The sequence below is a fragment of the Carica papaya genome, chromosome 3 (genome assembly GCF_054855325.1).
Source record: "Carica papaya isolate Zhongbai chromosome 3, ASM5485532v1, whole genome shotgun sequence".
Lineage (NCBI taxonomy): Eukaryota > Viridiplantae > Streptophyta > Magnoliopsida > Brassicales > Caricaceae > Carica > Carica papaya.
In genome coordinates, this window is record NC_142311.1 from 32,520,602 (window position 1) to 32,548,066 (window position 27,465).

Below are 27,465 nucleotides of genomic sequence, written 5' to 3' on the forward strand. Positions count from 1 at the left end.
TTTTTTTTAATTTATGAATTTTTTCGATGTAAAAATTTGGAAAAAATAGCTGGATGATGAAATTAAAAACAATTTTGGAAAAAAATGAGTGAAAATTTGGGTTCTAGAGTATTTTTGAAAAAAAAAATAAAAAACTGGAGGTCAGACAGTAAATTAGAAAAGATGTGCCACGTAGAACCGCCTAGTTAGCAGTCCCGACGAACCGGAGCGCGCCCCGTGGCGAGGCGTGCTGATGCAGTGCCACGCAGGAGACCACACTGGCAATCCTCATGTCTGCAATCAGATGGTCCAGATTTGTTCTCGCACACGTGGACGATCTGGATCTGTTCCCTCATCAGGCACGATAGGACGGTCGCGATCAAACACGTATGAATGGTGTAGATTTATTTTTTTTAAACGCAATTGTAGAGTCCAGATCAAATCGCGATGAACGGTTTAGATTCACTTCATATTTGAACGCGATCAGACGGTCCAGATCAAATGCGATGAATGACACAAATTAAAAGAAAACATATATAAATATCTCATTTCATACCAAACCCTAACCTTACCCCCCCCCCCCCCCCCCCCGGGCGGAGAAGAAGAATCAGTCACTGGGAAGGGAGCTGACCACCGCGCCGGAGCCACATCTAACTGCCAAAAAAGATAAAAATTCTCTTAGTCACTTGGAATTTGATTTTGAACACATCAATGACTAAATTGGAGCCAAAGGATTGACAGATAGGCCGAAAACTACGGGTAAAGCCCGACGACGCTGCCGTGGAAAAAATAAAAAATGGCCTCTGACGAGGCCTTTCCCGATTCTCGTTTCGTACAATTTTTTTACCATTGTATTCACCATTTTGTTTTTCACAGGTTGACCGAAGAAAAACGTCCAACCGCGAAGCTAAGACGGTGGAGCTGCCGCACCAGAAATTCCACTACCGGTAAGCCTCTATTTTTCGATTTTTTTCGGCCAACTGATGCCCCTTAACCTATTTTCTCACAGGGATGAGTACAAAATTGGCCAAAAATAGCCAGTTTGAGGCAAACCATTACCGCAGATGGCGGTGCCATCACCGGATCACGGTGGCGCCGCTGTGCTGGAATCTCAAAATTGGCTGAAAAGGGTTTTTAACACCAATTTTGAGTTTTTTTTTTTGTATTTCTAGGTACTTGGAGCGTGTTTTAATCTCCGAAGAAAAATTCAGAGAATTCGGAGACTGCCAGTAAACGCAGCTAGCGTTTCGAATATTGATTCGAGTAAGAATCCCTCACATTATTTTCTATTATAGAATTGAAGTTTAATTATAAATAATATGATATTTTGCGTGATTTAGAGATATTGATAATTAAAGGTTACTAATGGAGCCTGAACCGGTTATTTATTACTATTTGTCATGTTTTAATTGATTGATTAATTTTACAGTTTCGAATACATGATAATATACTAAAATTGGTATGATGATTCGTTTGTGTCTCTTGATACATGTATTACTTGTTTTGTATGGTTCACAGTTAAATTAAAAAACTAAAAAATTAAATGTAAACGACAAATTACTTGATTAATTGAATGAATAAATAGTAACCTTATTGGATATTTTGGGAGATAGTTGATGGACCAGGTACATAGGGAACTCTACCGTGAATGTTACCTCATACCGGATGGGATATCGAGGATTAGTGTTTTGGCACTCATACAAGACGGAGTATGGGGACGATCCCTTTCACCCTCATGCCGGACGGAGTATTGAGGGATGATATTTTTGGTGCTCATACCGGATGTGGTATGGGGACGGCTGGTTAATTGAAAATATTGAATAAAAGTTCACGTGTAGTGGGGACATCCCTATGGATCCCCATAGATACTAGTAGACTGGTTAAAAGGAAAAATTGTTGTTTTGATTAATTGAATATGAGATTATGATATTGTTGTGTTATCGCCTCCATATATCAGTTTTGAAAATTTTACTACTGTAAGTATACAATAAATGATGTTATTTATAATAAATGAATTTATTTAAATTAAGAGCTCCATTTAGTTATTTTCATGATTTTTACTAATATTTATTTCTGTATCGGTGAATAGTAAGACATTCTTACTGGACTCATATAGCTTACTCTTTCATTAACTATTTCATATCAAAAGAACCAAGATCTAGATCCAGATTCACGAGAGGGTTGCGAATAGGATTTTTAATTGTTTATTTTTAAGTTATTTCTTTAATTTTTCGTTATTATTTTAGAAGGGTCATTCTTATAGTTTTATTGGGTATTCTGAATTATTGTGTAAGAAATGTAAACTCTAACACTATTATTTTGCTTCCACAATCGATTTCTAATTTATTTTCTTTTAAATTCTGGGCCGTTACAGAAGGTTGTTTTATAATACTTATTTATTCGTTTTTCTTTAATAACTGTTGTTTTTTAAAATATATATTCTTATATCTCTATTGAGCATTCTAAACTATTATGTAATTAATGTAAACTCTAACTCTATTATTTGCTTCCGCATTTAAATTATAAATTCATTTTTTTAAGGTTTTAGATCTTTACAAAATAAGTGATTATTGCATTAAGATATTTGGAAGTTAAATCTAATTCTTTTTTAACCTAGTTTTTAAAAGTTTAACAAGAGAAAACAATAATTATTTTTTAAAAATTAATCATATAAATATAAATTATAAGTAATTAAAAAATATATATTATTTTTATATTTGAAAATTTTAAATGAATAATTGTTATATATATTATTAAAAATATTTTTATATTTAAAATTTGACTGAATAATATTTAAAACTTTATCTCTATATATATGATTATAATTATTACTTTAATTTTGTTTTTATATTCTAAAAATTTGAGTGAGTAATATTTAAAATTTTATTTTTATATAACTATTAATTCGATATTACTTATATATATATTGATTTACTCAATTACTTCATTTGTGTCTATTTAAAATTAATAAATATAGTAATATAAATTGCAAAATATTAATAACAAATACACCTTTATTTACTTTTCATAATTATATTTTTTTCAAATAATTTTTATAATCAATACTTATTTAAACACATCTAATCTTAAAAAGCATAAACATTTATTAATCAATTATTTTACCTCTTTAAGCAAACAAACTCTTTGTTAGAAGAAAAAAAGAATTATTTAAAACTGAAAAAAAATTCTTTTTTTTAAATTTCAAAATGATATATATTAATTTTATATTAAATAAAATTTAAATCTTATATTATACAAAAATTAAAACTTGATCTTCTAATGATCAGAGCCAACGAGTTTGTGAACAGCGTTCGATTTTTGAATCTCCCGCGCCAGGAAGCCAACCGTATTCTGCTGCAACCGTCACAACCCCCGGCCCACAAAAGAAAAAACAAATCGACGGCAAAACTGAGTCCTAATTGACACGTGTCTCAATCGGGAGGCGTCTCCTTCAACTGCCCGTTAATCTACCCGTTCACTATTACAGTTTCCCCGCTCCCTTCTCCCACCCTAATGAAAATCCTCACTCACAGCCATCATCTTCTCTCAGATCATGGCAGAAACTCACTTTCCCTTGTATACGCTAATCGGACCCTTTGCTTTCATCTTCTTTGCCTCTTCTGTCGCTCAACTTACAGGTGCTCCTCTATATTTTATTTTTTCCAATTTAAATCGAGAAATACCAACATCGTAAATTTTCTGTTACAGATGACTTATCGACGCCCAAATTTGCTTTTAGTTGGTTGGATGATAAGAACGAGTTCCAAGCTGGTGATACTGCTACTGTAAAGATTAAAGTACTTGGAAACTTCAACAATGGAGGGAATGCCTCGCTTGACAAAAGTGCTTTCAAGCCTACGTTTACAGTTAAAGGAAAAATGGGGAACAGTTCTTATGTGTCTGGGGTTTTTCTGGATGTTAATGGGGACCCTAGTACTTGGAGGATTCTCTTCACTCCCATCCTTGTTGGGATCTTTAATGTGCTTATTAGTGATGAGAGGTTCAAAGTCCTGGATTCATCCCTCCATTTTGAAGTCGAAGCAGGTTGGTAATCCCTCTTCCTTTTTTTTTTGTTCAAATAAATCGAGTGGGTTTGGTAATTTAGCTCTTCTCTGCTTGATCCCAGACCTGTTTACTTTATGATACAAAGTTTTCCGAGTATTTGCTTCTTTGTCCAATTTCAACATCTAGGCATAGCTGGGTTCACACTATGAATGACAAGCTTTTGAATGATATTAGGATGAGAACATAAAAGAAAGAAACCTTAAGCTGCTGAAATTATTGCTGTTTGCTTTGAATAAAAGTGGTCTTAAGTGGGCAACATGGGGGTTCATTAAAAATAAAAAGAAAGTGGGTCAATAAGGATCCGATGGGGAATTTCAAATTATTCAGTTTCAGGTATTAGTTTGTACTAAATTTGTTTCCATTTTTCAATGATAAACCAGGCTTTTAGTTAGTATTACTATTAATTGAAGCTTAATAGATTTTCTCATAATTAATGTTTAGCATGAAAGGATTCCTATATTATTGGTGATGTTCAAAAATATATGCTAACCCCATAATTGCTTTTGTTTGGTTAAAGGGCAAATGTATCCATCTGTTTGCATTGCTTCTTGGATGGGTCTCCTTAATGAGTTTGAAGTGGGGAAAAATGCTACAGTTTTGATTCTTCCTAAGGATGCATTTGGAAATAACATTTCTTTGGCTGTAAAAGAGGCGAGTTCTTACAATTATTCAGTTTATGCATTGTATGAAAATGGATCAGTTGCAAGCACTCTGAACATTACCTACATGAGTTGGAATGATTTTGGATATATTGTTGTTAAGTTTATTATCTTGGAAGCTGGAAACTTTTTATTGCATGTGGAAGGGGACAACCAAGTCCTGAATGGTGCTCCACTGCCCTTCAAGGTGAATCCAGGTGATGTGCTGCAGCTTTTATAACCAGCTCAAACATGTTTTTACAGATATTAGATTCTTAAGATGGGCAAGTTTTTTGTCATTCTTGTATTAATACTAGTACATTAAGACGTCTCTTGCTATAATGTTTCTTCCTCCAGTCTCCAGTTCTATAATCTAGGTACATGGAGATATCCTACATTTATGTAACCTGAGAATAATGATTCAAGACTTATATTAAATGTTCTACTGGTCTTTTCCAGGACCTTTGGATGTTTCCAATTGTGTGGCTAGATGGAATTTTGAGATGAATGAATGGCAGATATTTTCCAAGATGGAAGTATTTCTACACCAGCAAGATCAATATGGGAACCTCGTTCCAGGATTATATGAATTTGATGCTGATGTTATCGAGAAGGGGACAAACCTTTCAATACCTATAGCAGATTTGCAATTTGAAGAGGTAAAGCCAGGAATTCAGTTGTTTTCTTTCAGCTTGCTGGAGCCGGGGAGCTTCTTGCTCACAGTTTCTGATGCGAAGCATAACAAGAGCATCTCCAATATGCCATTTGCTTATACTGTTTATGTAGGTGCGCGTTTGTTAAAGTTCTTTATGTTGTCATTATCTTCCATGCTTCTGGGCTTTTATTTATCCTAACTCCTTTAGCCACTGAAATAGTTTCTTCTGATGTTTTGGTTTAAGTAGGTTACTGCAATGGGTCTACCAGTGTTGTCAATGGTTCAGGTCTAAATGGTTCTATTTCTGGGCAAACTTCAGCATTCTCAGTTTACCTGAATGATGCTTTTCTCTATCCTTGTCCAATTGAACTAAAAAAACTTCAAGTCCAAATTATGAGAGAAAATGATTCATATTTTTTACAGCCAAGCATACATCCACGAGACATTGGCAACGGTATGTACAAATTAGCTTCTTCTTGTTTCCTTTAGGTGACTGCATTTGATCACAATCTGTACAGATTATTACAAAATACTGTGTCATTAGGAAGTGGATCAACTGGAGAATTACATGCTAGCACTATCAGCCAGATTGAACCTGCACCTTTGCCATCTGTTGGACTGAGAAACACGACGGTAAGTGCATCTTTAATTTCCTTCAAGTATTTGCACCATGCAAGTTCTGATATGAACAATAGTTGACAGTCTTCAGGTAGAGAGAAGTTTCAATCCAGTGCTTTTAACGTCATATATACTCCAGAGAAGAGTGGAATTTATAAAATTCATGTATTTTGTGGAAATATACTTCTTAATGGTGGTCTTCCTTTCACCTTGGAGGTAAAAGCAGGTATTCTTTTGCAGTTATTGTAATATGTTTCCAAGTCACATAATTGTAATTTTCAGCTCTGAAAGTAAATGAAAATATTTTAATTAAAATGACTTGCAGGTTCTGTCAGAAGCAACTACTTTCTCTTATTTCTTTTGTTGGGGGGAGGGGGGGGGGGGGGTGTTGTTATGGCCAGGGCAATTAAGATATTAAAACTCTGGGGAAATTAGTTTGCTAGATAAGGGTGTAAATTGATGTATTTAAACTATTCATAATTCTTTTTCTTTTTCAGTCTGGCTAATACTTGAATTCTTAAGAGTAAAATATAATAAAGATCAAAATGAGTATTATTGAAGCTTTTAAGCTTGGATGTAAAAGCAAGAAGGCAGGTTTTTGAACTGTAATTTTCAGCTTTACTGATAAGTATAAAATATACAATTTAGCTTCCCCTTATTTTTGTATGGCGGATCAGTTGGGTTATATTAGTTGTTCTTGTCTATACTTGAGCACTCTTTATGTTTTCCTGCTTTGAGTTTGAATAATTCAAACTTTGAGGAAACTAGTTTTAATTTGCTAGTTTTAATTCAATCCATTTAGCACTTAAATTCTTAAGAGTAGAAGATACTTAAGATCAAAATGTAGATTCTTGACGCTTTCAGATGGGATGTAAAAGCAAGATGGCAGTTTTTTGAACTGTAATCTTTAGTGATAAGTTCTAATTATACAACCTTCAATTATCAAACTTTTAATTTAGCATCCCCTTATTTTTTGTATTTTGAATTGGTTGAGTTATATCATTCATTCTTATCCATACTTAAGCATTCTTGTAGGTATGGTTAACATATCACTGTCAAGAGTTGTAAAATTTTCGGAGAAAGTGCCAAAGCTCATTAAGAACGAAATAGTGGTGCAGCTTGTTGACTCATTTTCTAATCCTATGCCTTTACAACAGTTGAGACTAAAGCTAGAGATTGCATCGGTAAACAGGTCTGGTTTTTCAAGTTGGATGTTTTTGGATAATGGAGATGGGATATACACTGGTAGCTACCTTGCCGAGGATGTAGGAACCTATGAGATGTGTGTTTCATTTGATGGCAAATATTTCTTACATTGCCCATTTGGAGTTAACGTGTATAGTAGTAAGTTGGGATGGTTCTCTTACTATTGTCTGCTTCTTTCAGTTTGTATACTTAAAAAATTGAAGGATCATACATCTGCATTTAATTGAATGAATATTTTGTGAATACTATATGCTGCCAAGAATTTGGAGAAGTTCAAAATGGAGATCCTATTGAATCTCTGCATAATGCTTTACAAGAAAGAGATATACATTTGAAGATAGCCGTGGATAGCAAATCAATTTTAGTTATTTTTGCCTATTGATGTGAAGCAGTTGGTTGTCATCATGTAGTTGATCTACCTTTCCAGCTATTTAATGATTTTTTTGGTTAAAATGAGTTCAATAGAATAATAATGAAAGAAGTGGGGGGGGCTCTATACTTGTCAAATAACGAGGGCAAAAGTTTGGAGATTCATAAAAGATCCGGCCTAGGATGACCTAGTCTACTTTATTTGAATTTTTGTTTAGCTAAGGAAAATGTATGAAACATAATAGTGGATTTACTTATGATACTGCAGGATTGTGTACAAGGGACATTAACTTTTTCTCCTTTTCAGAAACCTGATAAGGGACATAACTGGGATTTGATTGTGATAGCCTTTTTCAGCATTACTGACATTTTCAATTGTCTTCAGGTGAATATTTTCCAAAAGCTTATGATGATACGGTATCTGTTTGGGAGGATGAGTCAATTGCTTTTGATGCTCTAGCAAATGACTACTTTGCGGGTGACAATGCAAGTATTGTTGAATTCTCGAAAGTAAGATGGCAACTTGGAGCAATTTTTCCTATATTCTCTTGTTCCACTGTTTATGCTCCTCTCTGCTTCCCAGTTAAAAATTGATATTGATGTTTGCTACAGTGCGGGGATATAGCAATATGCCTTCCCTGCTTGTCAGAAGAATTGGTGGATATTCTTGGTCTGTTGAATACTTAAGCCCATTTACTTTTAAAAAACTGGTTTTGAGTTTTTATTTTTGAAGTCACATATATTTGATACATAAAAGAATACGTAGTTGGAGAAAATGAAAATAAGGTTCAAACATTTAATGGTGAAACTAGAGATAAGATGGAAATCATTTTTTATTTTTAGAACTTGTCACTTTTGGGGTGTTATTTTCTGAAAGCTCTTTCATTTTCAAAACCAAGATACTATTTTATATAAAAACATATCATTGTAAACATTTGTCCTTTTAAATAAGTAAATTGAGGAAGGTGATAATTAGTAAATCCTTCCCAACAATGATCAGGTTATGTCATATGCATGTTATGCCATAAGTTTCTTTAGTTTATGATATGATCTGGAAGATTCAGAATACAATTCACTAAAGAATCTATTTGGAAACATGACCTATTACTGTATATCTTACATTTTGTCAGCCAGGTCATGGTTCACTTCTCCAATATGGAAGGCTCCTTAGATATACTCCTCACAAACATTTTTCTGGGAAAGACTCTTTTTTGTACACAATATCTGATGTAAACAGGAACCTCGCTACTGCCACCGTAAACATTTCTATTCTTACTGCCCCACCACAATTTGTTTCCTTCCCAAGTGGATTGCAAGCAACAGAGGATCTGATTAGTCCTAGATTTGGGTAGGTTGTTTTCATCCTTGGCATTCAAGTATATGTACCAAATATATATAGTGTTTTAATGGTTATTATCGAAATGCTTTTTCTCACTTCAACATTCTCACTTGTTGCAGTGGCTTTTCTGGGTTTGAGATTAGGTACTCAGATAAGAAAGAGAACATTTCAGTAACTGTCAAGGCAGTCTCTGGTACAGTCTTTTTGTCTCCTATGCTAATGCAATTTTGGCAGCCAATATGGAGAGGATTATCAGTAAAGAAAGGAGGAGAAGAAGCAGAGCATTTGATCTTGGAGGGCCATGTAGAAGTAATCAATTTTGCTCTTCGGTCTATTCAATATCTTGGGTAAAAATTACTGTTTTCAACCTTTTGTTTCTTCGTTGAATGAGGTGACATCTGCAATTATACACAATTGTGTGGCATCAATCTTCCACAATACATTTACGGCCATCTTTTCTTAGCCAACATTGTTTTACTGTCTATTGTTGTGGTCTTGGATCCCAAAGTCACTTGTCTGCATATTTCTTTCTCACTAATACTGTTTATTTATCTCCCCATTTTATAGGTGCAGTTGTTTATCTTAACAATTTTTAAGCATGTGTCTGTAACTTCTTTTGCTTCCCTTTCCTATTTCTTAACTAAATCAGAAATGAGAACTTTTCTGGCGTCGATGCAATTCAAGTTTCTACCAGGAACACAAATGGAATAAACAAACTTGACGTCCCGGTTTTTGTTGAACCTATCAATGATCCTCCATTTATTTGTGCTCCGGAATCTATTCTATTGGGAGAAAATGGAGATAAATCACTGATCTTTGATAGTGAAAAGGACAACTTTGAGTTCTTTGTTGGGGATCCAGATCTTCCCAACTTTCCTGGTACGTTGAAAGTTGTGTGATGACTTCTAAAATAACGCAGGTGAAAGGAAAAGATAACTTAAATTGGAGATACAATTAGAGTACTGGTTTCATTCGAACTTCGATCTTACTTGAATGTGTTCCTGTTTAATATTTATGGAATTAACATTATGAATAGATGTAGCCTTTAAGAATGTAAGTTATTGCATTGTTTTAGCTTGACATTAATGGGGATAAACACCAGCGGAATTGATGTCCTGTTTACCTGTATTAGCTTTTCCATGCTGTAGACTTTTAGAAATCTCTTTTGCCTCCTTGACTGGGTGAAATTGATTTCAGGGGGTGAATCTTTCTTCTTAGTTACATTGTCTGTGGAAGTTAGTGATGGGTTTCTGCAAACCAGTCTACCAGCAGAACTTATTAATTCAACCGAATTGAAGGTAAAGACCAGCTACCAGTGGCAACCACTGCAGACATATGTTAGTATCTCCAGACATTTTATGATCAAAGCCACTGGAATAAGATTCCATGCAACTATTAGTCAATGCAACAGTGTTATTCAGAACCTTCTATATCATGTAAGTTGGCTTCCTTTAGCAAGTTAGATGGGAAATTTTGGCTGCAACAAATGTGATAGACCTTGTGAGTGGCCGATACATAGAAGAAGATACCTTATCCCTTCTTTTAGCAAGTTAGATGGGAAATTTTGGCTGCAACAAATGTGATAGACCTTGTGAGTGGCCGATACATAGAAGAAGATACCTTATCCCTCATGGGATATTTTTACCTACAATTCTTTAGGTCTTGATTACCCTCATGGGATATTTTTACCTACAATTCTTTAGGTCTTGATTACCTGTGTAATACAAATCTATAGAAGAATTTTTTTTTTTTAAATGTTACTAACAGAGGCAGCATTTTATAGCCCTCATGTTGTAGTACTAGTGAATGAAGGCATGCTCTCCCATTTCCAAATTGGCAACTTACTTCCTGTTTCACCGCGTGATGTCTTGAAATAAAAATGTGAACAATTCACTGTTTGACATTTGAACCCTAACATTTATGTGGTATATTTAATGATTTACTTGTAAAAGCACAATGGAACCCCTGTTCGATGCACCTTATTGGGATATATCAATCTCTGTTCCTTGTCTTTTCGGCATTGTTTTGTCACATTGTTGTTTCAAAATCTGATAACTATATTATGGCACGTTGGAATGCAAACTGCTTACGTCCATTTATGAAATTATCAACAGTTAAGCTTCTTATATACAGGGTGGAGAACATGGCGCTGTTTTAACAGTGAAATTAAGTGATATGGGGTACTACGGATGCTACTTAGATTGCAAGGAAAGTACATCTATGCCTTTACATGCCAGGGCTACTATAAATCTGATCAAAAGAAGGCCAATGAGTTCACTTGAAGCTCATAGTAAGTGAGGATCAACACTTATACATCCCTTTCTAAATTATAGCTTGGTTAGATAACTCTGTCTGTAAGTATGCCTATGCTGCTTGGAACTTCTCTAGCTTTAGTATTGGTCAATGTTTTGAAAATTTTAAAAGAGAGAATGTTTAGACGTAGATCAACTCAGTAATGATTTTAATCATAGATGGAAATCAGACATTCACACAACTCTGTTATATGTACCTTGGTCTCTATGTTATGAAGACTCCAATATCGGACAAGAAGACGTTTGCAGGGACTTAATAACTAACATTTTTCTATTTCTTTTTCTCTGTTTTTTGGTTACAGCACTAGGTTCAGCTGTTGTCATTGAATCTCTTGTGGTGCTTTTGCTTGGATTACTGCTTCTTTTCTTTACATGCAAATGTGCATTTCTTCTTGTGAATGAAAGGAGAAGATGCGATGGCAAGAAATCTCGGCTATTTAGAACACAAAGTTTCAAGAAACGAATTGTGAGTCTTACCTCAAATTCGTGTTTCTTTAGTAGCCAAGATGAAATGTCTATGTTGTTACCTTCCTAACTCGAGCACCTTACATCTATCTATTGCTTTTGAGAATTTCTGTTAATGATCATATACATGTTCTACATGAGAATTCATGTCTTACTCAAATGGTTGATATAGAGGCTTGAATTTCTGATGCTCAATCAATTACAATCCTCTTTACAGCCAAGTGCAAATTCATCTGACAATGGTTGTTTTTCAAGGCCTTTCGGTCACGGTAGCCAACCTAACTTCCAGCGGAGGTAACTCTTTATGCAGAAGCAGTTAAATTAAATTTCATGTCTGTATAATAATAATTGATTTCAAGTGATGTGCAAAATAAATCAGCATTGATAATTCGGAGAAAATGATCAGGTTGATTTGAAGTTATTTTATGATTTGCTTTGAACTTTCTAGCTTACCCACAATTGGATTATGTTTATCAGGGCTATAGGAGAATCCAGCAAGGCCATGTTCTCCAGCTCTGGATCATCTTCTTCTGAAGAACAGAGTCATCAGGCTCCTAGCCCTAGGCTTGATCTCATCCCACTTGAGATTGAAAAAGTGCAAACTGTAATGTAAACCTTGGTATATACATATATATATATATATAACCTACTTTATGTTCATAGTTAAAATGTACTTGAGAAAACTGTTGCCAAAACATATGTGACGGTTGTGCTATGATATACACTGATCATCATTATTTAGTTTCTTTTTGTCTGTATTCACCATAGACATTTACTTTACTAAAAAGCTAGACTCTTTTTTAAACATCTAACCTCTCTGTTGTATTTAGATTAAATTAATTAAACTACTCAATTAACATAACTGATTTTCTTAAATTGGTTTGATTTATCAGTTAAGTTGATTGGATTTAATTTTAATACCGTATTAATTATATTTAATTAATAAAATGTATGAATTTTTGTTATAATTAAAAATATAATTTTGTTTATACTCCAAGAAAATATTTAAGTAAAAGGTGAAGTAAAATGAGATACCATAGCGGGTGTCTTCCCAATTTAAACGGGTTAAAATGAAATACGGTATGGTCAGTGGCGATGGCGTCGGCCCAGAATCATTCCCTAAACAATTCAATTCAAAGACCATCTCCGACCCTCCTCCATTGCTATACTCCAGAACGATCTCTCTTTTTATAAATTGACGGAACAGGGAAGCAAACTGTAGTCTAATCAGAAACTTTCTATTACTCAATACACATGGCGACATCGGGTTTACACAAGCTCCTAAATATAGGCACCAAGATCGTCGCCGTCGGGCGTAACTACGCCGCCCATGCCAAAGAACTCGGAAACGCTGTTCCTAAGGTAATTTCCCATTGCCGGCAGATGTCGAATTGCAGTCGATCTGGTTTGCTGTTATATTCTAATTACCTTCATGGAAACAGGAGCCTGTTTTGTTTCTGAAACCGACGTCGTCGTACTTAGAGAACGGCGGTACGATTGAGGTTCCACATCCGTTGGAATCGCTTCATTACGAGGTTGAGCTCGCAGTCGTGATCGGTCAGAAAGCTCGTGATGTACCTCAATCCTCTGCCATGGATTATGTGGGAGGTATTTTCTTCCCTGCCATCCTTATAGAGTCATGAATGTTGTACCTATTTTTCTCTATTACAACTTCAATTCCATTTCTGTTGTTCGTTTTTGTTTATTGTAGCCGGAATTGTTTTTGTCGCCTTGATGAAATAATCTTTATAGCAATTCGATGTCTCTGTTAGGCTATAAATATGTTGAAATCTGATCGGAATGTTGCTTAATTGTTTTTGTGTTTTATGTTTTATGTTTTATGTTGTTAATTTACTGCGTTTTGATTCTCTTTGAGCTTGTGATTCAGTGGATATATGTCTAATTTGGGACTGCAGGCTATGCTGTTGCACTGGATATGACTGCCAGAGAAATTCAGTCTGTTGCAAAGGTAGATCTTCTTGTCACATGAATTTTGCAAAGGTAGACTTTTCTTATTAAAGGGTTATGATCTGTTTTCTTGTGATCTGTCTAGATCTTTTATGAGTATTATCTTCCTTGGGTTCTTTCTCATAGTTTTGAATGTTTTGTTTCACCCTAGGTATGGGTGCCTTGAACTTCTTAAGGAAGGCCATAAATTGATAACCTCGTACTTCCACATTTATCGCACTATGACCAAGTGTTAAAATTAGACTGTTAAATATGGGTGCCCAAAATAAACTATTTTGAAGTCAGTTTAGGTATATAAGATCATGTTACTGTAACCTTTTGTGTAATCTGCCCTCGTTCCAGTAGACTGAAACTTTGTAAATACAAAACTTCATATACTTTTGCAGGAATCATATTGTTTTACCCTTGCTTTTTTCTCTTGTTTTTTCATAGCAAGTCAAAACCAAAGCTATCTGAAAATTTATTGTGTTTCTCCAAAACTGATATTCTCTTAATTTTATCCTATTTATCAGGCTGGTGGTCTTCCTTGGACAGTCTCTAAAGGGCAGGACACGTTTACACCGATTAGCTCTGTTGTAAGAGATACAAATGTCTTCTTTTAACTCTCTGTCTATCCAAAACTTTCATGATGCTGTGATTAGTTGAAAGCTAGGTAACTAAATTAAGCTCAAAATATGGGGCTTACTAAGGGCAACTATCAACAGCCTGTGATTGCAGTTGAGAGGAAGCTTCACAAATTCACCTTTGAAATATATGAGTACACCCCTGTTAATAAGAGAATAAGTGCTCAGTCATCTCGTGTCCTGATCATGTGATCATGTGCTCAGTCATCTTCTTTGTATACATTTGATTCAAAGGCGGGAGATCTCCTATTTATTTTTTTCTTCTGTATAGATTCAGTCAATAATACAAAATCTCACATTAGAAGTGTATGCAGCTCCCGAAATCGATGGTGCCTGACCCTGATAACCTTGAACTCTGGCTAAAGGTTCTATAGCCATTTCCTCTGTACTCTCGTTTGTTTCCATGAATTCATCATTCCAACGGAAGAAGTTAAGTGGAACTATTAAATGACAGGTTGATGGTGAAGTACGACAGAAGGGCTCCACAAAAGATATGATTTTTAAGATTCCATATCTCATTAGCCATATAAGTTCTATCATGACACTTTTTGAAGGAGACGTTATATTAACAGGTATTGACTTTTTTGGTTTTTACCATTTTCTTGTTATAGATTGAATAATAAATTCAGGTTTCTGATAATACAAGTTCTTGAGACATCTGACACAAGGGAAACTGTATTACCTTTTTGCCTACTTTCCTTTCTGATGTACGAGGTTCTTTCTGAGGTTTGATTGCATAAATGTAGGACTTGAACTTAATTATAGATGTACTTAAGATAAAATATAGGCAAATAGCTTCTACTGCCTTATATTGTGATATTACAGATGAACCTCTTCATCATTCCATCCGTGTGGTTTGGAGTAGAGTGCAGATTCAGGCTCTAGCATACCTTTTTTTTTGTTTTTTTGAAGAGAGCATTCCTTTCTTCATAAGCCTTAATTTTTTTTCTTTCTTTGGCATCTGTTTGACCTTACTGTTACACCAGTTAATAAATAGTATTTTGTAGCCACTGGTTTTCTTCACCTTCCTGTTTAAAATTACTGTTAGATGACTTCGTGGTTGTACTTGGATTCAGTTTTTTTGGATTAACTTATATCATGGTTTTGGTAGGCACTTCGGAAGGTGTTGGCCCTGTGAAAGTAGGCCAAAAGATAACTGCTGGAATAACAGGCCTCCTGGATGTTCACTTTGATGTAGACAAGCGTCGAAAGCCACCAACTTCTTGATCTCAAGTGCTTCTGGCTACTGTTTGCTGGTTTTGGCAGAAACAATCCTTTCAAATTCTCTTCAAGGGGCTTAGCAGAGATTATCAGAATAAATGCCTGGTGAGAGCACTTTAAGAAAATCAAATAATCATCTTTTCTCCTCCAAAGCTTTGACATTCAAAGGCATATGGATTTCTTAACATAGAACATTTATGTCAATACAATTTATTGACTTCATAGACATATAGCATTTTGGTAACTGTGGATCTTATTGGGTCTAACTTTTGCAGTAAACCCCAATATTGATGTGTTTCATCCGCCATCTCTTTTCCATGTTTTTTTTCTACGCATTCATGTTTAATAGTTGAAAGAAAAACTGAGTGTTCATTTTTTTCAAAAAAAAAACAAAAAGAACACAAAAGAAGAGAAAGATTGTATGTAACTTGCCCTTGTTTCTATTGGTATGATAATAAAACATATTCTCAAATCTTCACAAGAACTTGGGCTGACCATATTCCTCTCTTTTGTTAAAGCTTGAAACTATCTAGAAATTGAAGAAAAATGGTGCAGACTCTCCCTGTCAATCTGAGGAAATTTTACAGACAGAGTGCAAGAGAGAGGATGAATATTGGGAGTTGAGAAAAATGAACAACTTTTTGTTATTAATGAGAAATTAAGTATTTATATATAAGGTCTAATCACAATTAACTGCTCTAATAGTGGTTAACTAAAACTAATCTAAATAAACTTAACCAACTAATTATTATCACTTTAACAGCTGCTGACTATATTTTGATCTAAGATTTGACTTCCTATTAGTCCCCCCTTAAATTGGAGTATATATATTTTGTATACCCAGCTTGATGATAGCATTTTGAAATGTTGAAATAGGAAGAACTTTTGCAAAACAATCAGCTAATTGAAGACTTGAAGAAACATGTAGCAAATGTATAAGCCCATTAAAAAGTTTTTGTTGAATTAAATGACAACCAATTTTTATGTGTTTTGTACGTTCATGAAAGACAGAGTTTTTAGCAATTCGAATTGTTGATTGGTTGTCACAATATAATGTTGTTGTTTTGTAAGGAATTTGCAAGTCTTGAAATACATACCGAAGCCATTGAAGTTCACACGTCACTGCTGCTATAGCACGATATTCAGCTTTTGTCGATGATCTGAAGATCGTTTGTTGTTTCTTTGTTTTCCAAGATATCAAGACATCACCTAAAAATACATAAAATCCGGTTATAGACTTCCTTGAATCAATGCAAGAAGCCCAATTAGAATCATTAAAGGCTTTTAGATGTAAAGAGTTTTGAGAATGATAGAATAGTCCCTGTTCTGGTGCGCTCTTCAAATAGTGTAGGACCCAATGTGTTGCTTGTAGACGTTATGTTGGTGAATCTAAAAATTGAGATAGTTGTTGAACTGTAAAAGATATATCTGGTCTAGTGTTAGTAAGATATATAAGTTTGTCAATAAGGCGTCTATAAGAAATAGAATCAATTAAAGGTGAACCATCTTGTTTGCATAATTTGATTGAGGTATTTATAGGTGTAGGTGCAGATTTGCAACCCAAAAATCCAGTATTATGTAGCAAGTCTAATTTATATTTGCGCTAACATATGTTGATTCCTGTAGCAGAACGAGCTACTTCCAAACCTAAAAAGAATTTGAGCTCACCAAGATCTTTAATTTTGAATCTCTCATGCAAATAGTTTTTGACAAGTTGAATCTGATGCATATCATTATTTCCAAGAGTAACATCATCAACGTATATGATAAGAGTAATGAAACATGAATATGCATTTTTAAAAAATAAAAAAGAGTCAGAATGAGCTTGTTTGAAACTTTGAGTTTTCAAGGCTTCAGTAAGTTTGAAATGTCATTGTCGGATTGCTTGTTTAAGCCCATAAAGACTTTTCTTTAATCTACATACCTGATTGCCTACAGCAGTTTGAAATTTGGGTGGAAGTGTCATGTATACTTCTTCATGAAGATCATCATGGAAAAAAATATTGTTAATATATAATGGATGTAAAAACCAATTTTTGGAAGTAGCCATTGCAAGTAACATTCTTATTGTTGTTAGCTTTGCTATTGGGGAGAAAGTATCAAGACAATCAATATCCGATTATTATGTATAACCTTCTGCAACTAGTCGGGCTTTATGCCTCTCAGTAGACCCATCAGCTTTTCTTTTTATTTTATAAAATCATCTACATCTGATTAGTTATTTATTAGAAGGTAACCTTGTCACTTCCCAAGTATTATTTTGTTCTAATGCTTGGATTTTAGCAAACATAGCCTCTTTCCAACAAGGATGCATGATGGCTTCATTATATGATTTGGGTTCTTTTTTTTATATATGATAAAGATGAATGATTTATAGGTGTCATTTATATGGTTATAGGTAAGGACATTTAAAATTTTATGTGGTGTAGATGACTTGGATTTGACTTGGGACTTTAGACCATACAAATAATAATCCTTCAAATATGATAGTTGCTTTAGAGACCTATTAGAATGTTTATATGTTGGAAGATTCTGCCTGGAGTATTGGTCTGAAACTGGTTGTGTATTAGAATGTTGTTCAGTATGGTTATCTGCAGGTATATAATTTTCTGTAGGTTGTATAATAGGATGATCAGGTATGTTATGTTATATAAGTTCAGATATCTCTGATGTAGGTTGTTGTATGACAGGAATATTATGTCTAGTTGCTGGTAAGTGTATAAGTCATGATAAAATGTAAGAGGGGATCAGAAACATTAGTAGAAGTGATTGGTTGAACATAATTGTTATGGACTCCATCTTGTGAAGATATGAACCCGAAGCTGCCACTATTAATATCTGTCAAATAAGAATCAGTATATGGTATATTTATAAGACTGGAATTTGCTGTTTCAAGGGAGGCAAAAGGAAAAGAATTTTCGACAAATTCTACATCTTGGGATACAAATTTTTTTTGAGATTCAAGATCATGGACTTTATATCCTTTTATGTTTGAAGGGTAACCAAGAAAAATACATTTGGTAGCTCGAGAATTAAACTTAGATCGTTGGATATTATGAGTTGAAGCATAGAAAAGACAACCAAAGACTTTCAAATGGTTGAATTTTGGTGGAACATCATATAGTATATCGAATGGTGTTCTATTATTGATGATCGGAGAAGGTATTCGGTTAATGAGATAAACTGCATGAAGGACACAATCTGCCCAAAATTTTGTTGGCAGATGTGTTTACCACAGAGCCCTTGCTTCATTTAAAATGTGTTAATATTTTCTTTTCACCACATTGTTTTGTTGTGGTATATAGGGACATAAATTTTGATAAATAACCCTTTTTTCAGCATAAAATTCTGGCATGTCAAATTCTTTGTCATTGTCTGATCTTACGCACTTGATTCTCTTATTGAATTGTACTTCTACATATGTAAAGAAATGAATAATAATTTTTCTTGTTTCTCCTTTTGTCCTCATGAAAAATAACCAAATATATCTACTTTTATCATCAACAATAGTAACAAAATAATGGTGTCCATATAAGGAAACAATGGAAATTAGACCCTACATGTCAAGATGTATCAAATCAAAGTAGTATGTAGTTTTCGAATTACTCATTAGAAAAGAAAGTTTTTTTTTGTTTGCATAGTGACAAGTATCACCGACAAAGTTTGAACCAAGTATGATGGAAGTATCAAGTTTATGTAGTACATTAAGTCTTGGCAAAGAAGGGTGTTCAAGACAAAAATATCATAAGGTTTCATTATTGACAACATGAGAATGTTTGCTAGAATTATTCTTACAAATATTATTAACAGCAGCAATGCTCTCAGTTCTCAGAAATTATAGATGGTATATTCCACTATGATGTTCAGTTGTAATAATCATTTGGTGTTTCAACATTTGTACTTTTCTCATGTTGTATCACCAAAGAGAACATACCTTACTCAGATGTAGCAGAGGTACTATTAATAGAATCTAAGATTTGATCACACTAAATATTTCATTCAACCCTTTTAAAAACTTTATGATTTTGTCTTCTTCTTGGTACTTTCTAAAAATTGATTTAGCATCACAAGCACGCTTAATAACACATTTGCATATTGGTGTCGGACAAAGATTATGCAGTTCATTCCAAAGTACTTTCATGTGTGTAAAATATTGTGTTATAGAATAGCTTTCTTGCTTTAGATTATTTAACTCTTCCTGCAAATTCGAAACTCTTACTGCAAATTCGAAACTCTTATTAAATCTCCTTGAGCAAAGTGATCATATAGGTCCTTCCACAGGTCCTTAGCATGATCAATTAAAATAACACTTCTCGTTATCTAAGTCAATACTATGGTGTTGTATCTCTCCCAAAATTTATATATCGGATCGTCCGTATTCGAAATTTGAATAGTTCCATCTACGAACTCCTATTTATTTTTGGTAATAAGGACTCTCTTCATCGTTCGAGACCATGAATAGAAATTATTACCTGTGAGTGTTATAGTTGTGAGTTGAAGAGACGGGCTTTCACTCGGGTGGAGGTAGAACGAACTAGCAAGAAGCTCCGAGACCATGAATAGAAATTGTTTTCTGTGAGTGTCATAGTTGTGAGTTGAAGAGACGGGCTTTTTCTTGGGTAGAGGTAGAATGGAATAGCAAAAAGTTCTCAATTACTACTGATTCAGTTGTGGTATTCATTCTGAAATATTTTTGTAAGTGACTCAAACTAGAATCTCATTTTCTTTCCTTGATACTTGACAGACCTCAATTTATGGCTCCTCTCTGTTCATCGATTTGGAGAAGAATGGTGAGGGAAAATAGAATTAAAATACATGATGTTGCTTTAATACCATGTTAAAGCTTGAAACTATCCAGAAATTGAAGAAAAATGGTGAAACTCTCCTTATCAATCAGAGGCAATTTTACAGACATAGAGTGCAAGAGAGAGAAGGAATATTGAGGATTGAGAAAAATAAACAATTTTTTTTTATTAATGAGAAATTTGGTATTTATATATAAGATCTAATCATAATTAACTACTCTAATAGTGATAAACTAAAATTAATCTAAATAAATTTAACTAACTAATTACAACCACTTTAACAGTTGCTGATTATGCTCTGACCTAATATTTGACTTCCTATTATCTTTAGCACTAATGAGTCCGTAACAAGTATATGCCCATCATAAGACTTTTCTGTTTCCAAATCCTAAGAAATCAAGAACAATTATATGTTTTCCGAATTGAATTCTTTCGGTGATAGGGTCAAATTTTCGAGGAAGAATGTTTGGTAGTCTGACCAAGAACAAGAGGACTTAGCTCAGAACCGGTATATATTCAAAAAAGCTACCAAAAGACTATGTTTTGATCCAGACCATCTTCTACCCCTTGAAGCTCATCTCGCAAAACAATTAAGAGGAAATCTAGCGGCACCAAAGGTTATAGGTCCAAAGTATATCCTTTGGAATATATAAGAATTTACACCTCAAATGCCATTTTAGGTAAGAAAATTCTCTCATCCTTTCCTTTTTATCATTAATGCTTGCATTCCCACTTGAAATATCTTCAAATAAATTTAAAAAAAGTAACGAAACTGACAAATCGAGAATCAGCAGCACATTACAAGAAAAGGAGATCACGTGATCGGCAGGTGACGAAGCACATGGGCTCCGCCGCTCCTTATTTTGGAGGGTTTTGCCCCTGACAACGACCCCGACACCCTGACCATTCTCACCCTCTCTCCCATTCCTCAAATTTCTTCTTCCATTTTCAATTTCCAAATATCTTTGTTACAACCTAACTGTCGGTTATCTCCTCTCTCCTCTCTCCTCCTCCTCTTCTCATTTATCAAATGGATCCCATAAAATCTTTTATACCGTTTCTCAGATTTTCTTCTACTTTTATACAGTTTTATAACTTTCTACACCAATAAGCAAACGTTACTTGTAAGTCACTCTAGAATTTTTTACATTGAATAGCTGCTGTCACCTTCTTAAAAACCCTAATATCTTGATGCCGAACTGAAACCCAATACAATAAAATAATACCCATTTACAATTTCAAAACATGCGCATGGATCACCATAATATAATCAAAGAAATCTAACGTTGCTAATTAACTCGACAATAAGCCCATTTTTTTTTAATTCAGAAAAAGTCTCTGTGCTCTCACTTTCAGTCACGCTCCCTCCTCTGCACTCAATTGAAGGGTACAGAAAGAAAAAAGAAAAAGTGGAGAAAAAGGTTTAGTCAAAGCAAGGAATGGATGACTCCATTAATTACAGAAACCAAGAGTAAGCATCAAATCCAACAACACTAAAAAGTACGAAGGATGCAGCCTTTGCCGCCCTCACACCTTTCTTCTGTCTCCAACCACCATTGTGCAAAGCATCATTAAAACACCTTTGCAGGAAACTTGAAATGGAAAATAAATCGATATTTGGGTAGTGAGTGTAGACGCAGATGAGATCGGACATGGAAAATGAGACATTTAATGTAAATTTCTATGTTATCAAGTCACCAAATATATAGGCAGTGAAGAAGTAGAGATCCTCTGTTGCTGCTGCTGCTGCTCCAAGTTCAGCTCCCTGAGACTCAGGTACGGAATTTCAACATCTCCCTTCCTCGTCGGAGTCAAAGTTCCGGCGAGAGGACCCGAAGACGGCCGACTGGTGGTCCGGTACGGAGTGCTTGACCCACTTCTGCTCTCTGTAATATACACCGGACCCGATATGGATGCCCTGAAAGCCCGAGCTCTTGCTTGATGCACATCGTGATCGAGATTTCCGTCGAGCTGGTGGTTGACCCATTTCCATTTGAAGAAGAGAAGAGCGTTTCTCCACCATCGCTTCTTTTTAATCTTGTTGGGCTTCCTCGAATCGTCCTTGGAAATGGGTTTTTGAAGCTTGAAGTGTAAAGAGTCTGTAGATCTCGATACATCCCGCTTGTGTCTCCTTGCTTCTTCCAAAACCTTTTAACGGACAAAAACAAAATGGGTCAGCGAAGGAACAGAGAAATTTAAAAAGAAAAACCGAACAGAGAAAAAGGAAGAGATGGAAGAAAGATGAAGAACCTGGAAGTAGTCAATCTGGGGGTCAAAGCCATAGTCACTGAAATGTTGAGGATCTGGCATTGGAAAAATTGGGGATTTGTTAGACATTTTTTGAATTTGCTATTGGGTAGAGTTAGGTAGTGTATATGATTGTTTTTTGCAGGTTAGAGAAATCAGAAAAGTTTTGCAAAAGAAAATGAAAGATAGACGAGAGAAGAAAAGTGGGACGTGGAAAAATATGACTTTCGGGGCTCGAGGTAGGAGATGGGATTGGCCGTTGGAGAAGGTGAATCATGGGACTATAAAGAGTAGTTGCTGAATTTTTTTCTTACAAAATATTTTCGAATTTTTTACACCGTACGATTCAACTATGAATGGGCAAAACACTTGATCACCTTTAATTTGTTGAATAGAATAATATACTTTGTACGTGTATTACTTTTTTATCCAAGATATCTATTATCAAATTATGGTAGTCTATTTTGTATGACATTTTTAATTATTTTTATCAATTTTTTATTTATTTTAATTAGACACGCATTATATGTATATACGGACGTTGTGTAAAGAATAATTATTTAATTGTGAATATATATATATATATATATTTGGGAATTAATCCAAGAAAGTGTGGGTTGAAATCTAGTGTCTTAAAAAGTCAGCCGAAAACCAAACAAGACAATAAAAGACAACAAAGATACCATTAAGAAAGGCCCATTTTAAGGCTCATTATGAGGCCCACGGACGGCCTATTTTCACGCCCATTTAAGGCCCATATAGAGACAATCTAGAGCCCATATAAGGTCTATTTTAAGGCTCATTCATGCCCATTTTAAGGCCCGTCATGGCCCGTCTATGGCCCTTTAAAGCTCATCTAATGCCCATTTTAAGGCCCTCGAAGGCCTATCTTACCACAAATATCCTTTTTTCTCCCATTTTAGAAAAGGCCAAAACCAAAAAAAAAAAGTAAAAAAATTTATGGTGGGAACAAATGTGAACTGAACCCATAATATATATTTTTTTAAAAATGTTAAAGTAAATCAAGAAAACAATAGATATAGATCCCATTAATCGAATAGAAACAAACTCTCCTGCGACCATCGTGTCAAGTACCCAACAAACAAAACAAAACTTGGGTGCAAAAGGAAGTAATAACTGGCCGCCGTCGCCATCAGACCATGGAAAAGAAGCTGAAAGGTTCGTCCGCGTAGTCCGAGGCTTTTGACGGTGAAGCGTAGGGAAGCAGGAGGGTCGAGGAGGACGAGAAATTGTGGAGAATTTGAGCGGAGAGAAAACGGATGAATTGGATTCCCTGGACCGAGAAATGGAAGGAAGGGAAGAGAAAGGAGAGAGGTATAGAGTAGAGGCTTCTGCCATTAAGATTTGAGAGAGAAGGGCGCGGGCGCAAGGAATCTGGAGAAGATGGAAGAGGGAAGGAGAGAAAGAGAAAGGCCCATATGATGCCCATCTAAGCCCAATTTCAGGCCCAACTGAAGCCATACAGTGCCCCATACAAGACCCATTTTAATGCCCATTTAAGGTCTATTTTAAGGTCCGTCTAAGGTTCATTTATAGGCCCGTATAACGCCAATCTAAAGCCCATATAGGCCCATTTTTAGACCCATCTCGGGACCATTGGGGGCCCATTTAAAGACCCACTTTAAGGCTCATCTCGTGCCCAATTTGAGGCCAGTCCCCTCTTGAGTCCGTCCCATTTAAAGGCCCATTTGAAAGCCCATCTAACTGCAAATATCCTTTCTCTCCTCCCATTTTTGAGGAGGCGAAAGAAAAGAAAAATAAAAAGAAAGCTTATGGTGTGTTGGGTAAAATGTGAACTGAACTCAAAATATATTTTTAAACTACATAATAATGGAGTAGAAGTATAATATATATGAGTTATAAAAAAGGGTATCAATGTAATTTAAGAAGAATCCCGCGTCAACATTGGCGTCTGTTAGCAGTCTTAAGAGAGTGATTAGCAGAGCAGGTGGAAAACCTTCACGCTGAGCCCCTTAAGAAACTCTCAAGAACTTTCCTCCTCTTCCACTTCTTCTCTCCCTCCTTTTATTCCATAATCCCCATCACCTCCCTCTTTATCTCCCCTATTCTCCTTCCTCAACCAAACCCCTTCTCTCTCTGCCGTGCCCTTTCCCGAAATGGGTGACTCTGACTCCATCCCAGAAGAAATACCCGCCGGAGACTTCCCCAATCGCGGCTATGCCTTAAGCGGTAAGATAATGCTAACTGCCATAATTATTCTCTTCTTCGTCGTCATCCTCATGGTCTGTCTCCACCTCTACGCTCGCTGGTATCTTCTCCGAGCTCGACGCCGTCAGTTCCGTCGCAGAAACCGGCATCGTCGTACTCACCTTGTTTTCTACGTGGACCCCACCGCCGCACAACCCGTACACTCCGCCGCCACGCGCGGCCTCGACGCAGCCGTGCTCAAGTCCCTCCCGATCTTCACCTTCTCCTCCAAAACCCACGCAGATCCGCTCGAGTGTGCCGTTTGCTTATCAGAGTTTGAGGAGAACGAATCGGGTCGGCTGCTACCCAAATGCAATCACAGTTTTCACATTGATTGTATTGACATGTGGTTTCATTCTCACTCCACATGCCCTCTCTGTCGGAACCCTGTGGAAGCTGGTTCTGTAACCGATAACCCTGCTGATGTAGCTATCAGTATACCTGATCCGACCGGAGATGAACCGGGTTCGAATCCCCGGTTGTGTTCGACGTGCCAGCACGAGGAGGAACAGACAGGTGCCTCGACGTCGTCGTTTGGGGCTCGACGGAAACCGTTGGCAATCGAGGTGCCAAGGAGGAACAACGAAGGGTTCGAGTCCGAGTCGTGTGACTCACCGGCGAGTCAACAGTTTAGATCCCCGATGAGTCGGATGTTGTCGTTTAAGAGGATTCTGAGTAGGGACAGGAGAGCTTCCGTTTCTCCGTCGGCGGGTTGTAGTGGGTCGGTTACCCAATCGGACATTGAGAGCGGAAGAGACGCGACTCGGTGAGAGTTGACTCAGTTGTACACGTAACAGCGACGTGGCGGCAGTGTGGGATAAAACATCCGGGGGTATAAATGTCATTTCGGCTTACGTCAGTATGCACGTCGAACACGTGGCGGCACGCTTTTGGAGACGAAGCATGTTTGACTCTGTATATATATATATAATATATTTACATTTCATTTGAAAATAATTCTTAATTACATAAAAGTAATTTTTGGTTCTGAATTAATCTTAATTATTTTATTATTTACAACATCCGTATTATTCAATAAATAATAATTATATTCAAATATATAATAAATATTTACTTACAAAATGGATAGATTTGGTCCGATATATAATCAATGTAAGTAACTCCAGCTCCCAAAGATATTATGATGCTCGTTGAAACGTAAGATAATTTAATGATTCATTCATAATTTTTAATGGGTAAATTATTAAAAAATAATTGAATTTTATAATTAATTATAATTAAAACACACTTGTCATAACTGCAAAATAAAATTTTATAGAAGATTAATTCAATATAATTTAATTTATATGTTTCTATAATTAAAATAAATATGAATTTATATATATCTATATATAAAGGATTCAATATCGTAATTTAAAATATTACTAAAAATAAAAAGAGAGAAGTCCCAATCGGCAGGAAGTGGTCTGTTTGGCAACAGATCATTTTGGAACTCATTACGTATCAGAATTCTTCTTGGTAGTGTGTCTTAGACAAATGGAGATAATCCACTTTAAATTAGTTATTTTCAAACTTCCAAACACCCCTTTTTCTTTCACCTAGATTCTTACACACACACATATATATATATATATGTATGTATGTATATACATACCGGCATTGATGAGTTGTGAAGCATGGTCTTGCAAGAAATTTGATCACGGGCATCATGTGTGTCTAATTAATTTATCATAATAACCATTTCAATAATTATATAAAATTATTGCTATAATTAAGGCTAATTCTTAATATTTTATTCAATAAATATAGTATTATTTTTAATTAGTATAAAATTTGGAAAATATTATAATATTATTAAAAATAAATTTTAATTATTATTTTTTTTTAAAAAAAAACTTAATTGGGCACTTCTCGAGACACATAAAACGCACGCACGCACGCAGAACAGTGGGTGGCTTGTTAGCTCGAGCTGCCTGCATTTGACCGGACCGCCCATAACCACAACCCATTCACTTTTCTTTAAATAATTTATGATTAGTGTTAATCATTTTTTGGTTAAACCTAAACAACGCAGGTGGTGGGGTCCCCTCACTTGTTTTAACAAATGGGTTAGGGCTTGTCGTTTTGCTTCTATTCTCACGCGTTTTGTACCTGCTGCAAAAGTCACCAAAGTTTTTGTCCCCTTCCTAAAAGTCTAAACACAAATAAGGGTATTTTAGACATTTCATGTCCCTTTTTTTGTTTTTCCTTTTGTAAATAATAATGTATCCATTTGCTTGGTTGGTGTGACGTGGCATGGATGGAAAGAAATTCCCACCAATGTCAAAGTCAAAGTCAAAGTCAAAGACTGTAAGCTTGCAGGCAACGTGATCTCGAGCGCCCGGACACACACTTGGTGAATTCTGTGAAAGGTTAAGAGTCCCTGGACCCACATTCCGGTACAGAGTTGAAGAAAAGAAAATTTGGTAGTAAATTTGAATTGAGTTATGTTCACATATATATATATATATTTATTTAAAAATTACTTTTATTAATTAATTTATTAATAAATACGTAATTTTTTTTTAAAAAAAAACTCAATTCAATATATAATTTATTTTCTACATGAACACTAATTTTATTGTGTTGCAGGGTGATTTCTCATAAATTAATTTTTTTCAAGGCCAACAAAATAACAATCAAAAGAAAAATTGGATGAATGATATATTTCGAAATTTTAGACGTCTGTGTGTGAAAAGAAGACTTCGGGTGGTTACGTAACTTAT

General features: G+C 35.2%; 4 protein-coding genes across 5 annotated transcripts; 3 read left to right on the plus strand and 1 right to left on the minus strand.

The window, feature by feature from the left end:
• Positions 1-3,319: 3,319 nt before the first annotated feature.
• Positions 3,320-12,404, plus strand: GEX2 (gamete expressed 2). 2 transcript variants are annotated; one of them, XM_088216585.1, is made up of 17 exons: positions 3,320-3,617; positions 3,688-4,023; positions 4,562-4,900; positions 5,142-5,468; positions 5,585-5,791; positions 5,882-5,970; positions 6,040-6,181; positions 6,991-7,299; positions 7,916-8,040; positions 8,661-8,878; positions 9,013-9,216; positions 9,519-9,748; positions 10,067-10,305; positions 11,003-11,159; positions 11,484-11,647; positions 11,864-11,940; positions 12,124-12,404. In XM_088216585.1, exons 1-17 carry the CDS (start codon positions 3,533-3,535, stop codon positions 12,257-12,259), a joined length of 3,384 nt encoding a protein of 1,127 aa, XP_088072711.1. In that variant the 5' UTR covers positions 3,320-3,532; the 3' UTR covers positions 12,260-12,404. The 2 variants fall into 2 exon arrangements, with proteins under 2 accessions (XP_088072711.1, XP_088072710.1); XM_088216584.1 differs by having other exon boundaries at positions 3,323-3,617; positions 8,989-9,216.
• Positions 12,405-12,696: 292 nt separating this feature from the next.
• On the plus strand, positions 12,697-15,758 carry LOC110815029 (oxaloacetate tautomerase FAHD1, mitochondrial). Its single transcript, XM_022042657.2, has 7 exons — positions 12,697-13,008; positions 13,089-13,254; positions 13,563-13,615; positions 14,127-14,189; positions 14,552-14,602; positions 14,692-14,809; positions 15,349-15,758. The coding sequence occupies exons 1-7, from the start codon at positions 12,901-12,903 to the stop codon at positions 15,462-15,464; spliced, it is 675 nt and encodes a 224-aa protein (XP_021898349.2). The 5' UTR covers positions 12,697-12,900; the 3' UTR covers positions 15,465-15,758.
• A 5,751-nt stretch (positions 15,759-21,509) lies between these two features.
• On the minus strand, positions 21,510-22,851 carry LOC110815030 (uncharacterized). Its single transcript, XM_022042658.2, has 2 exons — positions 22,514-22,851; positions 21,510-22,411 (listed from the first exon to the last, which is right to left on the minus strand). The coding sequence occupies exons 1-2, from the start codon at positions 22,598-22,600 to the stop codon at positions 21,953-21,955; spliced, it is 546 nt and encodes a 181-aa protein (XP_021898350.1). The 5' UTR covers positions 22,601-22,851; the 3' UTR covers positions 21,510-21,952.
• A 1,628-nt stretch (positions 22,852-24,479) lies between these two features.
• ATL2 (TOXICOS EN LEVADURA 2) lies at positions 24,480-25,731 on the plus strand. The gene has a single exon (XM_022042778.2). The coding sequence runs from the start codon at positions 24,649-24,651 to the stop codon at positions 25,507-25,509; it is 861 nt and encodes a 286-aa protein (XP_021898470.1). The 5' UTR covers positions 24,480-24,648; the 3' UTR covers positions 25,510-25,731.
• Positions 25,732-27,465: the final 1,734 nt, after the last annotated feature.

Coding starts and splice junctions, on each gene's coding strand:
- GEX2 (XM_088216584.1), top strand. CDS start 3,533: ATGGCAGAAACTCACTTTCCCTTGTATACGCTAATCGGACCCTTTGCT. Junction 7,300..7,915: donor TGGAGTTAACGTGTATAGTA/GTAAGTTGGGAT, acceptor AATTGTCTTCAG/GTGAATATTTTCCAAAAGCT. Junction 11,648..11,863: donor AAAGTTTCAAGAAACGAATT/GTGAGTCTTACC, acceptor TCCTCTTTACAG/CCAAGTGCAAATTCATCTGA.
- LOC110815029 (XM_022042657.2), top strand. CDS start 12,901: ATGGCGACATCGGGTTTACACAAGCTCCTAAATATAGGCACCAAGATC. Junction 13,009..13,088: donor TCGGAAACGCTGTTCCTAAG/GTAATTTCCCAT, acceptor TCATGGAAACAG/GAGCCTGTTTTGTTTCTGAA. Junction 13,616..14,126: donor AAATTCAGTCTGTTGCAAAG/GTAGATCTTCTT, acceptor CCTATTTATCAG/GCTGGTGGTCTTCCTTGGAC.
- LOC110815030 (XM_022042658.2), bottom strand. CDS start 22,600: ATGTCTAACAAATCCCCAATTTTTCCAATGCCAGATCCTCAACATTTC. Junction 22,412..22,513: donor CCCAGATTGACTACTTCCAG/GTTCTTCATCTT, acceptor GTCCGTTAAAAG/GTTTTGGAAGAAGCAAGGAG.
- ATL2 (XM_022042778.2), top strand. CDS start 24,649: ATGGGTGACTCTGACTCCATCCCAGAAGAAATACCCGCCGGAGACTTC.